At 54.5% G+C, this 13,506-nt stretch overlaps 1 protein-coding gene across 1 annotated transcript; it reads right to left on the bottom strand.

The window, feature by feature from the left end:
* Window positions 1–6,534: 6,534 nt before the first annotated feature.
* CHMP1A (charged multivesicular body protein 1A) lies at window positions 6,535–13,505 on the bottom strand. Its single transcript, XM_070388526.1, has 7 exons — window positions 13,366–13,505; window positions 11,078–11,097; window positions 9,465–9,542; window positions 8,750–8,896; window positions 8,359–8,487; window positions 7,911–8,098; window positions 6,535–7,760 (listed from the first exon to the last, which is right to left on the bottom strand). The coding sequence occupies exons 1-7, from the start codon at window positions 13,370–13,372 to the stop codon at window positions 7,739–7,741; spliced, it is 591 nt and encodes a 196-aa protein (XP_070244627.1). The 5' UTR covers window positions 13,373–13,505; the 3' UTR covers window positions 6,535–7,738.
* Window position 13,506: the final 1 nt, after the last annotated feature.

Raw genomic sequence — 13,506 nt, 5'->3', positions numbered from 1 at the left:
GGCACAGAGGGCAGGGATCTAACTGCGGTTCTGACTTCAGAACCCTGTTAGGGGTTCACATGTCCCCAAAACTGATCAAGAGCAGACAGACTGAAGCACTGCCCCCCACCCCCAACATGAACCATTGAATCTAACAGACTGCCCAGAAGGCTTGGCTGAGAGCAGGGCCTTTTGACAATGCACCAGGGGCCCCAGCAGAGTGGCTGCACAAACTCTGTCCTCTGGTGGGCAAGAGCGTCTCACAGGGGTGCAGCCAGCTGGGCAGACTAGTTTCTGGAGCACACAGGGGCTACCCGGGGGTAGTTTCGGGGTACACAGGAGGCTGCCTGGATGGGGTTCCAGTGAGTACAGAGAGGGGCACACAGCGGCAGGGTGCACCATTCGGGGTCTGGGGCACACAGGGGCCATGCTATTGTGCCTCACATTTTCAGGTGCACACAAGGCTCTGCACGGAAGTAGTTTCTGGCTCTCACACGGGGGTGTCTGGAGGCAGTTTCTGGAGCACCGAGGGGGTTGTTGAAGGAAGGTATCTTCTGGTTCGTTCAGAGTAACGCCTGGAGGTCATTTCTGGTGTACAATGGGGCGCAGGAGCATCGTTTCTAGTTCGCGTCGGGGTGGTGCCCGAACGTCCTTTCTGGTGTACACAGGAACTGCCCTGACGTAGTTTCGGGCACACGGGTTGCTGCCCGCATGTGGTTTCCATGAGTACAGAGGGGCTCAGGGGCGCAGTTTCTGGAACTCAGAAGGCGGCTGTACACCAATCTGGTTCGGACGCACACATAGGGGCATACTGTAGTGTTTCAACGTGTCCACTGGAGGGCACACCAACATGCTTTCTGGTACAAACCTGGGGCCCACGGGCACAGTGCCGTCCACAGATGTGGTTTCGGGTGTACACAGGAGTTGCCCGGAGGTAGTTTCTGATACACACATAAAGTGCCCGGACACGGTTTCTGGAGCACACAGAGGGATGTAACGAACTGATTCCCGCACAGATATAGTGGCATGCTATTGTGTCTAACATGTCCACAAGAGGGCGCACAAACATGCTTTCGGTACACACCTGGGTGTCCTCAGACATAGTTTGTGCCCCCACCGTGGGGGCGAACGGATGTGGTTTCTGGTGCACATAAGGGGTTGCCCAGACGTTTATGATGCACACAGGAAGTGCCCGAAGGTTATTTATGATACACAGGAAGTGACCGGACGTATACCTGAGCATAGATTGTGGCATGCTGTCGTGCCTAACGTGTCCACTGGAGGGCGCACTGACATGCTATTCATGGATACATGGGTGCCCAAAGACCGGGTTTCTGTGCCTGCAGTGGGGGCGAACTGATGTGGTTTCTGGTATAATAAGGGGTGCCCACACGTTGTTTCTGATGCACATAGAGCGATGCAACAATATGATTCCTATGCCATGCTGTGCCTAAAATGTCTACAGGAGAGCACCCACAGACCTGGTTTCTGCGTGAACATGGGGTGAATGGATGGGGTTTCAGGTGCAGATAAAAGGGTGCCGGAATGTTTATGATACGCACTGCTAAACTGCTAAGTCACTTCAGTCGTGTCCGACTCTGTGCGACCCCATAGACGGCAGCCCACCAGGCTCCCCCGTCCCTGGGATTCTCCAGGCAAGAACACTGGAGTGGGTTGCCATTTCCTTCTTCAATGCCATGAAAGTGAAAAGTCAAAGTGAAGTCTCTCAGTCGTGTCAGACCCTTAGCGACCCCATGGACTGCAGCCTACCAGTCTCCTCCGTCCATGAGATTTTCCAGGCAAGAATACTGGAGTGGGGTGCCATTGCCTTCTCCGATGATCTGCACAGGAAGTACCAAGACTATATATGAAACACACAGGAAGTGGCCGGAGACTATTTACGATGGACACAGGAAGTGACCGGACGTTGTTTCTGGAGCACACAGGAAGTGCCTGGATGGATTTTTGTACATATATAGGGGCACGCTGGAGAAGGCAATGGCACCCCACTCCAGTACTCTTGCCTGGGAAATCCCATGGATGGAGGAGCCTGGTAGGCTGCCGTCTATGGGGTCGCACAGAGTCGGACACGACTGAAGTGGCTTAGCTTAGCTTAGCTTAGGGGTACGCTGTTGTGCCTAGCGTGTACACAGAGGGCGAAGGAACACGCTTTTGGCACACGCATGGGTCCCCGTAGACCTGGTTTCCGTGCCCACAGTGGGGGAGTACGGATGTGGTTTCTGCTCCACATAAGGGAGTGTTCGCACGTTGTTCCTGATGCATAGAGGAAGTGCCCGGACGTTGTTTCTGGTGCACCGGAAGTGATGCAACAATCTCATTCCCGAGCATATATACAATGGAATGTTGTCGTGCCTAACGTGTCCATAAGAAGGTGCACCAACATTATCTTGGTGCACAAGAGAGTGTCCACACCTGGTTTCTGGGTCCAGAGTACGGGGTGAACGGATGTGGTTTCAGGTGAACATAAAGGGGTGCCGGGACCATTATTTTTGATTCACACAGGGAGTGTCCGACCAGTTGTTTCTGATACACACAGGAAGTGCCCTAACTTCGTGCATTCTTGCCTATACATATAATTTCGTGCAGTTGCGCCTAACATGTCCACAGGAGGGCGCGCTAACATGCTGTTGGTGAGCACATGGGTGCCAACAGACCTGATGTCTGTGCCTACAGTGGAGGCGAATGGATGTTGTTTCTGGTGCACATAAGGGCCGGGGTGCCCAGACGTAGCTTCTGAGGCACATAGGAAATGCCCGGATGTAGTTTCTGGAGCACACACAGTTCAGTTCAGTTAGTCGCTCATTCGTGTCCAACTGTTTGTGACCCCATGGACTGCAAGACGCCAGGCTTCCCTGTCCATCACCAGTTCCTGGGGCCTACTCAAACTCATGTCCATCGCGTCAGTGATGCCATCCAACCACCTCATCCTGTCGTCCCCTTCTCCTCCTGCCTTCAGTCTTTCCCAGCATCAGGGTCTTTTCCAATGAGTCAGTTGTTCACATCAGGTGGCCAAAGTATTGGAGTTTCAGCTTCAGCATCAGTCCTTCCAATGAATATTCAGGACTGATTTCCTTTAGGATTGACTGCTTGGATAACCTTGCAGTCCAAAGGTCTCTCAAGAATCTTGTCCAACACCACACAGTTCAAAAGCATCAATTCTTCGGTTCTCAGCTTTCTTTACAGTCCAACTCTCACATCCATGCATGACCACTGGAAAAACTATAGTTTTGACTGGACAGACCTTTGATGGTAAAGTAATGTCTCTGCTTTTTAATATGCTGTCTAGGTTGGTCATGGCTTTTCTTCCAAGGAACAAACGTCTTCTAATTTCATGGGTGCAGTCACCATTTGCAGTGATTTTGGAGCCCCCCAAAATAAAGTCTGTCACTGTTTCCATTGTTTCCCCATCTATTTGCCATGAAGTGATGGAACTGGAGGCCATGATCTTAGTTTTCTGAATGTTGAGTTTTAAGCCAACTTTTGCACTCTCCTCTTTTACTTTCATCAAGAGATTCTTTAGTTCTTCCTCACTTTCTGCCATAAGGGTGATGTCATCTGCGTATCTGAAGTTATTGATATTTCTCCTAGCAATCTTGATTGCAGCTTGTGCTTCCTCCAGCCCGGCATTTAGCATGATGTACTCAGCATATAAGTTAAATAAGCAGGGTGACAATACACAGCCTTGACTTACTCCTTTTCCAATTTGGAACCAGTCTGTTGTTCCATGTCCCGTTCTAACTGTTGCTTCTTGACCTGCATACAGATTTCTCAGGAGGCAGGCAGGTGGTCTGGTATTCTCATCTCTTTAAGAATTTCCCACAGTTTGTTGTGATCCACACAAAGGTTTTGGCACACAGAGGTACGCAACAATTTGATTCCTACGCGCATATATAGTGTCATGCTGTCGTGCCTAACATGTCCACAGGAGGGCGCATCAACATGCTTTCAGTGCACATGTGGGTGCCCACAGACCTGGTGTCTGCGCCCACCGTGGGGGCAAACGGATTTGGTTTCAGGAGCACATGAGGGACGGAGAAGGAAATGGTAACCCACTCCAGTGTCCTTGCCTTGAGAATCCCGGAAACGGCAAAGCCTGGTGGGCTTTGGATGCGGTAGCACAGAGTCGGACACGACTGAAGCGACTTAGCAGCAGCAGCAGCAGCAGCAGCACATAAGGGATTCCGAATATTGTTTCTGATTCACTCAGGAAATACCGGGACGTTATTTATGACGCACACAGATAGTGCCCAGACGTTTCTGATGCACACAGAAGTGCCCAGTAGTTTCTGAAACATACAGAGTTGCAACAGTTTGATCCCCACGCATACAGTGGCATCCTGTCATCCCTAACGTGTACATAGGAGGGCGCACCAACATGCTTTTTTTGCACAGACTGGTGCCCACATACCTGGTTCCCGCGCCCATAACGGGGGCGCAAGGATGTGGTTTCTGGTGCACACAAGGGGGTACCTGGATGTAGTTTCTGACACATAGGAACTGCCCGGAAGTAGTTTCTGCAGCTCCCGGGCAGTAGCCCGGATGCGATTTCAATGAGTACAGAGGAGCTGACGGATATAGTTTCTGGAGCGCACTGAGGGCGGGGTGCACTATTCTGGTTCTTGGACATATATGGGGGCATACCGTCGTGCTTCACATGTTCACGGGGTAGGGAGCGGCGCACCAACATGCTTTCTGGTACATACATGGGGGGCCCACAGAGGTGGTTCCCAAGCCCGCAGTGAGGGTGCACAGATATGGTTTCTGGTGCACAGAAGGGGACACCAGGACGCATTTTATGGAGCACCGAGGGGTTGAGAAACCTGTATGCATTTCAGGAAGCAACAGTTAAAACTGGACATGGAACAACAGACTGGTTCCAAATAGGAAAAGGAGTACGTCGAGGCTGTATATTGTCACCCTGCTTATTTAACTTATATGCAGAGTACATCATGAGAAACGCTAGGCTGGAGGAAGCACAAGCTAGAATCAAGATTGCCAGGAGAAATATCAATAACCTCAGACATGCAGATGACACCACCCTTATGGCAGAAAGTGAAGAACTAAAGAATCTCTTGATGAAAGTGAAAGAGGAGAGTGCAAAAGTTGGCTTAAAGCTCAACATTCAGAAAACTAAGATCATGGCATCTGGTCCCATCACTTCATGGCAAATAGATGGAGAAACAGTGGCTGACTTTATTTTTCTGGGCTCCAAAATAACTTTAGATGGTGATTGCAGCCATGAAATTAAAAGATGCTTACTCCTTGGAACAAAGTTATGACCAACCTAGACAGTATATTAAAAAGCAGAGACATTACCAACAAAGGTCTGTCTCGTCAAGGCTATGGTTTTCCCCGTGGTCATGTATGGATATGACAGTTGGACTGTAAAGAAACCTGAGGGCCAAAGAATTGATGCTTTTGAACTGTGGTGTTGGAGAAGACTCTTGAGAGTCCCTTGGACTGCAAGGAGATCCAACCACTCCATCCTAAAGATCAGTCCTGGGTGTTCACCGGAAGGACTGATGTTGAAGCTGAAACTCCAATACTTTGACCACCTGATGTGAAGAGCTGACTCATTGGAAAAGACCCTGATACTGGGAAAGATTGAGGGCAGGAGGAGAAGGGGACGACAGGATGAGATGGTTGGATGGCATCACCAACTTGATGGACATGGGCTTGGGTGGACTCCGGGAATTGGTGATGGATAGGGAGGCATGGCGTGCTGCAGTTCATGGGGTCACAAAGAGTCAGACACGACTGAGTGATTGAACTGAACTGATGGGTTGAGGACTGTTTTCTGGTTTGCACAGGGTGGCGCCCAGAGGTAGCTTCCGGTGTACACAGCAGGTACAGGAACATAGTTTCTAGTTTATACAGTGCCCGGACATAGTTTCTGTAACACACAGTAAGTGCCCTGATGAAGGTTTGTGAATATGGAAGGGGCATGAACATTGTTACTGGAGTATGTGGGGCGGTGGCAGGGTGGACCAATCTGGTTCTGGCGCGCACGTAGGAGCATGCTGTGGTGCTTCACGTTGTCCATAAGGTGTACACACGGGGGCCCACAGTGGGGGTGCATGCAGGAAGTGCCTGGGTGCAGTTTCCAATGCACATAGCACAGTGCTCAGAGGTGGTTCCTGTGAGCTCAGGGGTGTAAACTGTGGCCATCCAGGTCAGAGAAACTAGAGGGCCTGTCCCAGACTTGGGGTTGGCATAGGTTTCTCAGTTGGTTCCTGGGTAATTTAGAGGCCTGAGGTGAGGAAAGCTCGTACATAAATGTATACTGATGTTGTGCACTAGGTTTTCAATTTTTAATAGTTTAAAATTATTTCATGGTAAAATCGTAAAGAAACTGGATCCTATCAAGTCGGACTGAGCAGGGCTTGGGAATCTCACTCCTCACACTACCTACCTGCCCGCTTCAGGAACGCATCAGCCTGTCCTTGGGGCTGGACCACACGCCAAGGGCCCCCACCTCAGGCGCACACCCACATCCTCCTCCCGCCTCCCGCCAGCCACTGAAACAAAGATGGAAACGGTTCTCAATCTTTTTACTCAGAACAGCATTTCAGAAGGCAAGCTTTGCCGGCTTCCCTTTGATGAGGAGTAGCCTCTGCCCCCACTGTGTCCCGGTGGGGCTCCACACCCCCTGGGGACACACTTGGGACCCTCTCTGGATCCCCAGCACATGGGAGCCCCAAGGGATGACGAGAGTGTAAGGCGAGGTGGTCATCACAGAAGACAGATCAGACACTCTTGATCCCTTTTCTCTCTGGTCTCACACTACTGTCTATAGTTTATTGTACAGAACACCTGTGGCCTCCAAGTCCTGGAGGAATGAAACGCAGTGAGCCTCGGGAAAGCTGTCCCACATTTCTGTCCACCAGAGCCGTCGCTGTGAGGACGGTTGGTCTGAGGCCTCTGGTCAGCCCCAACCACAGGTGCTTTCCGGTTGCTGCTTCCTGTCTACTGTTCCTTCTCTTTTGGCAAAAACAAAAAACCCTGGGAGCTTCAGGAAGACAAAGTAAACTTTAGGAATTGAAGAAAACAGAAACGTGCAGCCTATCTGAAGCTCCCCTCAGGCTCCCGCACGTCATCTGAACCAGTGTAGCCGCGGGCCCCACTGTGGCTCTCTTATCAGTCACTCCGGCTTCAAGGTCAACAGCGTGGGCCCACCATGCAGCAGGAGCCAGTCAGGGGAGGCACCCTGTTACTACAATTACGGGAATAACGTCCCCCCAGGAGGGGGAAGAGCCTGAGCCCATCTAGCGGCAGGACCAGGTTCCAGCTGGAACAGGGAGCCTGGGGGTTGGGGGAAGCTGGCAACAGGGAGCTGCTCCGACCCTGGCTGGCTGACTGCTCCCCATGCGTCTGCCATCACGGAGTCTGAAGGCCCCCATATCCATGTGGAGACCACTGGCCAGTCCCTGTAAATTTCTTAGCGGGTAGTGGATGGAGGGAGCCTGCAGACTGTCCAGCTGGTTGGCCCAGAGTCACAGAAATCACCCACAGAAGTCAGAAGTTTGTGCAAACTCACCCTGTAGGGCACAGACCCACGCCCACACTCAGACAAGAAGAAGAGTCCCAGGGCTGGCAGGTGAGAGGCTGAGAGCAGCAGGGGCCAGTGCTGCCGCAGGCTGTAGGCTCGCTCGGCAGAAAGGCCAGACCAGAGGGAAAGGGTGGAGGCGGCCTTCCCAGCCTTCCCCCAGGCCAGGAAGGGGCGCTGGTGCGGGCTCTGCTAATTCCTCAGGGCGGCCAACCTGCAAACAACAGGACCCTCTGAGGCCCCGCAACAGCGCCCTCCACCTCTTCCAGGCCATCCTAGTTGCCTTCCTCCCCTTCTAGGGTAAGCTGCCTGACGCCCCCACCCCCACTGCAGACACGGGGCTGGGTTTCTGCGCCCCGCCCACCTCCGGGACAGCTGGTCCTCCTGGCTGCGCACGGAGCTCTCGCCCACAGCAGAGGCGCCCTCAGGCAGCTGGCTGAGCTGGTCCAGCACCTCCAGGCCGTTCTCCTCCGCGATCTGCAGGATGAGGCTGTCTACCTGCTCCTGTGGCGTGGTCAGCGTGGTGGCCGAGCTCATGGAGTCTTCCATCACCTGGGGGTCGAGTGCTGGGCAGTCAGGGCACCCTGGGGCTCCCTCTGTCCCTCCAGCCCCTTCTGGCACTCTCCCCAGCGCACACTCTCCAGAGTGCTGGTCCTGGGGCACCCACCCCAGCCCCGGGCCCCCTCTCCCCTGCTGGACCTCTGTGGGCTGGTCTGGATTCCACACAAGAAACCGGGCTCCAGGGGAGTGACTGCCCCAGGGGGAGGGAGGGAGCAGACGTGGCCATTACCCGCACACCTGGGCGCACGTACCGACGTGTGTACATCCAGGTTCTGCACCTGCTGCTCGAACCTGTCCATCACAGCAGAGACCTTCTGCAGGTCCATGGTGCTGAGGGCCCGGTCCAGGGCTTTGGTCACCTGCGCCATGTTCTTGGTCACCTGGCAGAGGCAAGAATGAAGAGGTGGGCAGGGCCCTCAGGCCCCAGGGGTCCCTGCATGGCACGTCCCCAGATGGTGCTGTCGATGGAAGAATGGACAGGAGGAGACCCAGGCCGTGCATGGACACTTAAGAGCCTTCAGGGCGTGTCTCACACTGGTGCCTGCCTGACCGTAGAGAGGGAATCCCAGGGTGACCCCAGTCCCAGCTGCACCCTCAACTCTGCCAGCAGAAGCCGGCCGCATCCCCTGGCCAAGCACTCACCCCCTTCATGGTCACTGCTGTCTGCACCTTAGAGGCCACGGCATCCACGCGGGACGCCATGCGGAGCCAGTTCACACCTTCGTTCTTTTTGCGGATGGCGTTCTCAGCATACACACGTGCACACTCTACATTCTTCTGCTGAAGGGCCTGAAATTCAGGAGGGAGATGCCAGCTGGGGTCCTGTCCTGGGGCTCTCTGTCTGCTGGTGAGGGGGTGGCCCCTTCTCAGCCTCTCCCCAGGGGTTCTCCTCAGAAATGTCTCAGGAGTGAGGGTATCTAGGACCAGGGCCCCAACCAGCCCCCAGACAGGATCAGACAAAAGAAAGCCAAGCCCAAAGACCATGGCCGCCTTTCCATGCGTCCTCTCCACTGCCATGCCCGGCCCCCTCAGCTCCTCCTGGGTCACACATAGAATCTGTCCACCTGGAAGCAGCAGAGCTGGAAAGGCCAGCATGGCCAGTGCTGACCCTCTGGGGGACAAGGCTTCAGACCACACGGTCGGCTGCGTTCCTTTTCTTCCCCAGGGCACCGGGTCACTCAGACTGGCCCAGACCCCAGGAGCTACTGCAGCCACTCAATGGCTGTAACCAGTGGCTACAAGCAAGTCCCCCAAGAGCATGGGCGACCCCAGGAGCCTCCAGCCTCGCCCCGCCCCATGGAGGGTCAGAGCACAGGACCAACAGGACAGCCCGGCCAGCGTCAGGGCCCACACTCACCTTCTTCACCTTGGCCTGCTCTGCCTTGGAGTCCTTCTCCGCCTTCTTGGCCAGCTTCTCCAGCTGCTTTGCCGTGAACTGAGGTAAGGAGGCTGGGTCACCGCAGCAGCCTGCCTGGCCCACACCCCGCCCTCCTGGGCCTCAAGTCCACCCGAGGGACTGCCGCCTCTGCTGGACAATCCGCTCCCCTCCCAGCATCCTGTCCGTGGGCTGTGCCTGCAACCGCCTTCCCTCCATACACAGGCGGGCTGCGGGGGCCTCAGCCCCACCTTCCAGCCTGTTCCACAGAACAGCAGCTGGGGGCCTGTTGAGAAACTGCCCACAGGCCTCACCAGCGTAAACCCCTCCCTCTCTGATCTCCTCCTTCCGTCTGGCTGTGAAGCAAACAGCTGAACGCCTTGGTGTCTGGGCCTCAGGCTGACGTGTGTCCTGCTCCCGTGGTCTGGCCCATGTAGGTCACCAGCTCCCTAACTGTAGGCTCATGGCCACAGGATGCTCTCTCCAAAGTCAACCCACTTCCTGGTCATCAAACTCAATCCTGAGAGGCCTTTAAATCAACATCTGCATCACCTGACCCCCAGACCGTTCTCTTCCTGCACTGTCCAGTCCAGTAGGCACTAGACACATGTGGCTATTTAAGTTTAAATTACTTAAAACTTAAGTAAAACATCAGTTCCTTGGTCCTGGGAGCCCCACTCCAGGCGCCCAGTGTGGCTGGCGTCAGCTGTCGCTGTGCACAGATAGCCGGGCTGGTGCAGCCCTTCTCCTGCCCCAGCCGCCAAGGCCCCTCCCGAGGCGGCTCCTCGGCCTCCTGTCCAGCCTTGCCCGGCCCCCCCACCCCACGCACAGCCTGAAGTACACACCGGACCACCATCTACTGCTGCTAAACAAGGTCCTTTCCTCTGGCCAGGTGCCCTGGGACTCTCTAGTCAGCTCCAAAACGGAGCCCCGGTGTGACCTCGCACACCTCAGCCCTGGTCAGAGCGGCCCCCAGACCTCTGCTGACTGGAAGCTGGCAGGGAGAAGGCTCAGACGAGCCAGGGGAACAAGTGGCCTCCCAGAGGCCAGCAGTGTTCTCTCAGCCAGTGTCACCCGGGATTTCCAGTTGTAGAGAAAAGGTTTCTTGTGTGTCTACCTCCCGTCCTCCGTTCCTCAGGGAGAAGTCCAGGTGGTCCTGACCTGGGAATCTGGTCTGGAGGCCCCAGGGCTGAGCTGGTGCAGCTGCTACAGTTGGGACCAGACAACCTCACTCCCTTGTCCTTCAGAGCCCACGTGTGTGTTCCCTCTGAGGGACTAAGGAACTCTGACAGAGCCTGCCACCACCGCGGGGGGATGCTCGCTGCCAGAAAGAATGCTGTCCCGTGTGTGACTCTGAAGGACGTGAGGCCACCATTTTAAACACCGCATGGACCATTTACGGGATGCACACAGTCGCCCTCAGGGACAAGTCCAAGTGACCTGCTTCCGCTCAGCCCAAGAAAAGCCAGAAAGGCATGTCCCCGACCCTTTGGTCATCAGTCTGGCTGGGCACTGTCCTAAGTGTGACTTACACCATCTGTCCCCACTGACAACCACCGGGATAGGGTCAGGGTGAAAGGCTGATCAGCACATACCTTCAGCTGGAACAGGGTGTCTGCAAAGAGAGACGATTAAAAGATGGTGAGGAGTGTGAGAAGCAGCACTCCTAGTCGGCTGATGGTCACCACCTCCCCTGAATGTGAAGAGCTGCCACAGAACTGGGGCCTGGAGGGAGGCCCACTCACACCAGCTTGGCACCTCCTTAGCCACAAAGCTCAGGCAATGAGAGTTTCCCTGACCTTCTGACACCTCTAGGAAACACCTGGACAGCACCAGCTGACCTTAAGGGTATGAGTGCAGTCCACAGTGAAAACTCAGTACGGTCTGTAATCAGTGCAGCTTTACAAAGGACCCTTGGGAGTTCTCCCCAATCTAGTAAGGTTTACTACTTGTTGTTCAGTTGCTAAGTCTTGTCTGACTCTTTGGAACTCCATGGACTGCAGCACGCCAGGCTTCCCTGTCCTTCACTATCTCCTGGAGTTTGCGTAAACTCATGACCATTGAGTTGGTAGTGCTATTTAACCACTCATCCTCTGCCACCCCTTCTCCTTTTGCCCTCGATCTTTCCCAGCCTCAGGGTCTTTTCCAGTGAGTTAGCTCTTCACATCAGGTGGCCAGAGTATTAGAGCTTCAGCTTTAGCATCAGTCCTTCCAGTGAATATTCAGAGTTGATTTCCTTTAGGATTGACTAGTTTGATCTTGCAGTCCAAGGGACCCTCAAGAGTTCTCCAGCACCACAGTTCAAAAGCACCTTCAGTGCTCAGCCTTCTTTATGGTCCAACTTTCACATCTGTACATAACTACTACAAAAACCATAGCTTTGACTAAAAGGATTTTTGTTGGCAAAGTGATGTCTGTACTTATTAATAGGTTTGCCACAGCTTTTCTTTCAAGGAGCAAGTGTCTTTTAATTCCATGGCTGCAGTCACCATCTGCAGTGATTTTGGAGCCCAAGAAAATAGTACTTGACAGTCTGTTTTTCATGGATAAAAACAGCAGGGTAATGATTCTTAAGTTATAAAAGAGCTGGCCCACAGAGACCACTCTCCATGGGAGCTGCCATTTCTGAGCCATCAAATCTGCAATGACCAACCGGAGACGTGCATGTGCGAACGTGTTACTGGCGAAGTCCCTTGGTATCTGAATTTGCCACTCGCCCAAACTCAAGAGCTAGGTAGTTTCACCTTAAAACTATCTCAGTGTATCCCATTCCTAAATTTGGGAAATGATTCTTGAAACTGTTTACCACACTAGCCCAGAATGAAGAAACAAAATTCTGGAACCAGAATCCAGACCCATAAAGGCAGGTGAAGGCTCCCAGCTGAGAGCTCCCCTGGGCCCTGTGCATCTGCCACCCATGAGCGCAGGCCCTGGGCAAGGCCAGGTTGTCTGTGCATCTAGAGCAGGTGGCAGGCAGCGTGCTTACTGCGGGGGACAGCAAGGCTGTGTTAGGTGTGGCCCAGACTCGGGTGGGAGGGACAGACTCCCACCCGAGGCAAAACCTGGCCCTAGAGAAAAGGGATATAAGAAAACAGAACTCCCTGGGGAGCTGAAGCTGAGTGGGAGGGGCAAAACCCAACGTGTGTGTGCTGGGCATTGGGGTGGGGTGCCTTCATCTTCTCTCTGAGGCAATCTGTATAGAATTTCCTTCTCGACAGTGACGTTCCACCTGTCTATCACACCAGCACTGAAACATTCTAGCAAATGTACCTATCTTCACTTTATCACAGATGCTTCCTGTTCCTAGGCAGAGCAGGGCAGAGAGCCCTGAGGTGGTACTGCTGGCAGCGGAGGACCAGACGGACGACCAAGCCGCCTGGGGCTTGCGCCTGCATGGACTCCCTCCCAGCCTGTTTTCCCATCTGCGGAATGGAATCATACGGTTCCTACCTCAAGAACTTCTGTGCCTGTACCTAATGAGGATTTTTTGCCTTAGCTCTTATTTCTCTTGGTAATGTTCTGGGGGCACTGGTACAACTGCCTCCTTTTCGGGTGCCCTCTGACCCGGAATCCCAGGGCCCAAAAGCCTGATGTCCCTCACCAATACAGCAGCTTGGCAAGTGGCGGGGGGAGGGGGGGGCGGGGCGGGGGTAGGGGCAGCCGGTCGTTGGGGAGAGCCGGGGAAGTGGGCGGGGATCAGGGAAGGGGCTCTGGTATCGGAGTTCTGGGTCGAGGTCCCGGGTTATGGGGTCGGGGACTGGGGTCCCGGGTTCAGGCCCCGGAGTCCGGGGTCGGGTTTCAGGGTCTGGGATCGAGGCCAGGGGCACCCGCCTAAGCCCCGCCGCCCCGCCCCGTGCAGCCCCGGAGGGCGGCGGCCTCTCACCGTCCATGGCTGGTCCGGCAGCGGCAGGCCTGGAAAAGGCAGACCGACAGGATCTTCCAGCGGCGTCAACAGAACCGACCGCGGCTGGCGAGCGGACCGGAGGGCGGGTGGGCACTTCCGGGTCGCGCCTATTTCGGAGGC

This window comes from Bos mutus, chromosome 18 (assembly GCF_027580195.1).
Source record: "Bos mutus isolate GX-2022 chromosome 18, NWIPB_WYAK_1.1, whole genome shotgun sequence".
Lineage (NCBI taxonomy): Eukaryota > Metazoa > Chordata > Mammalia > Artiodactyla > Bovidae > Bos > Bos mutus.
The sequence above is the reverse complement of the archived record's forward strand: the minus strand, read 5'-3'. Positions and strand labels throughout refer to the sequence as shown.

Coding starts and splice junctions, on each gene's coding strand:
- CHMP1A (XM_070388526.1), bottom strand. Junction 9,543..11,077: donor ACACCCTGTTCCAGCTGAAG/GTATGTGCTGAT, acceptor TCCTTACCTCAG/TTCACGGCAAAGCAGCTGGA. Junction 7,761..7,910: donor GAGGACCAGCTGTCCCGGAG/GTGGGCGGGGCG, acceptor TGTTGTTTGCAG/GTTGGCCGCCCTGAGGAATT.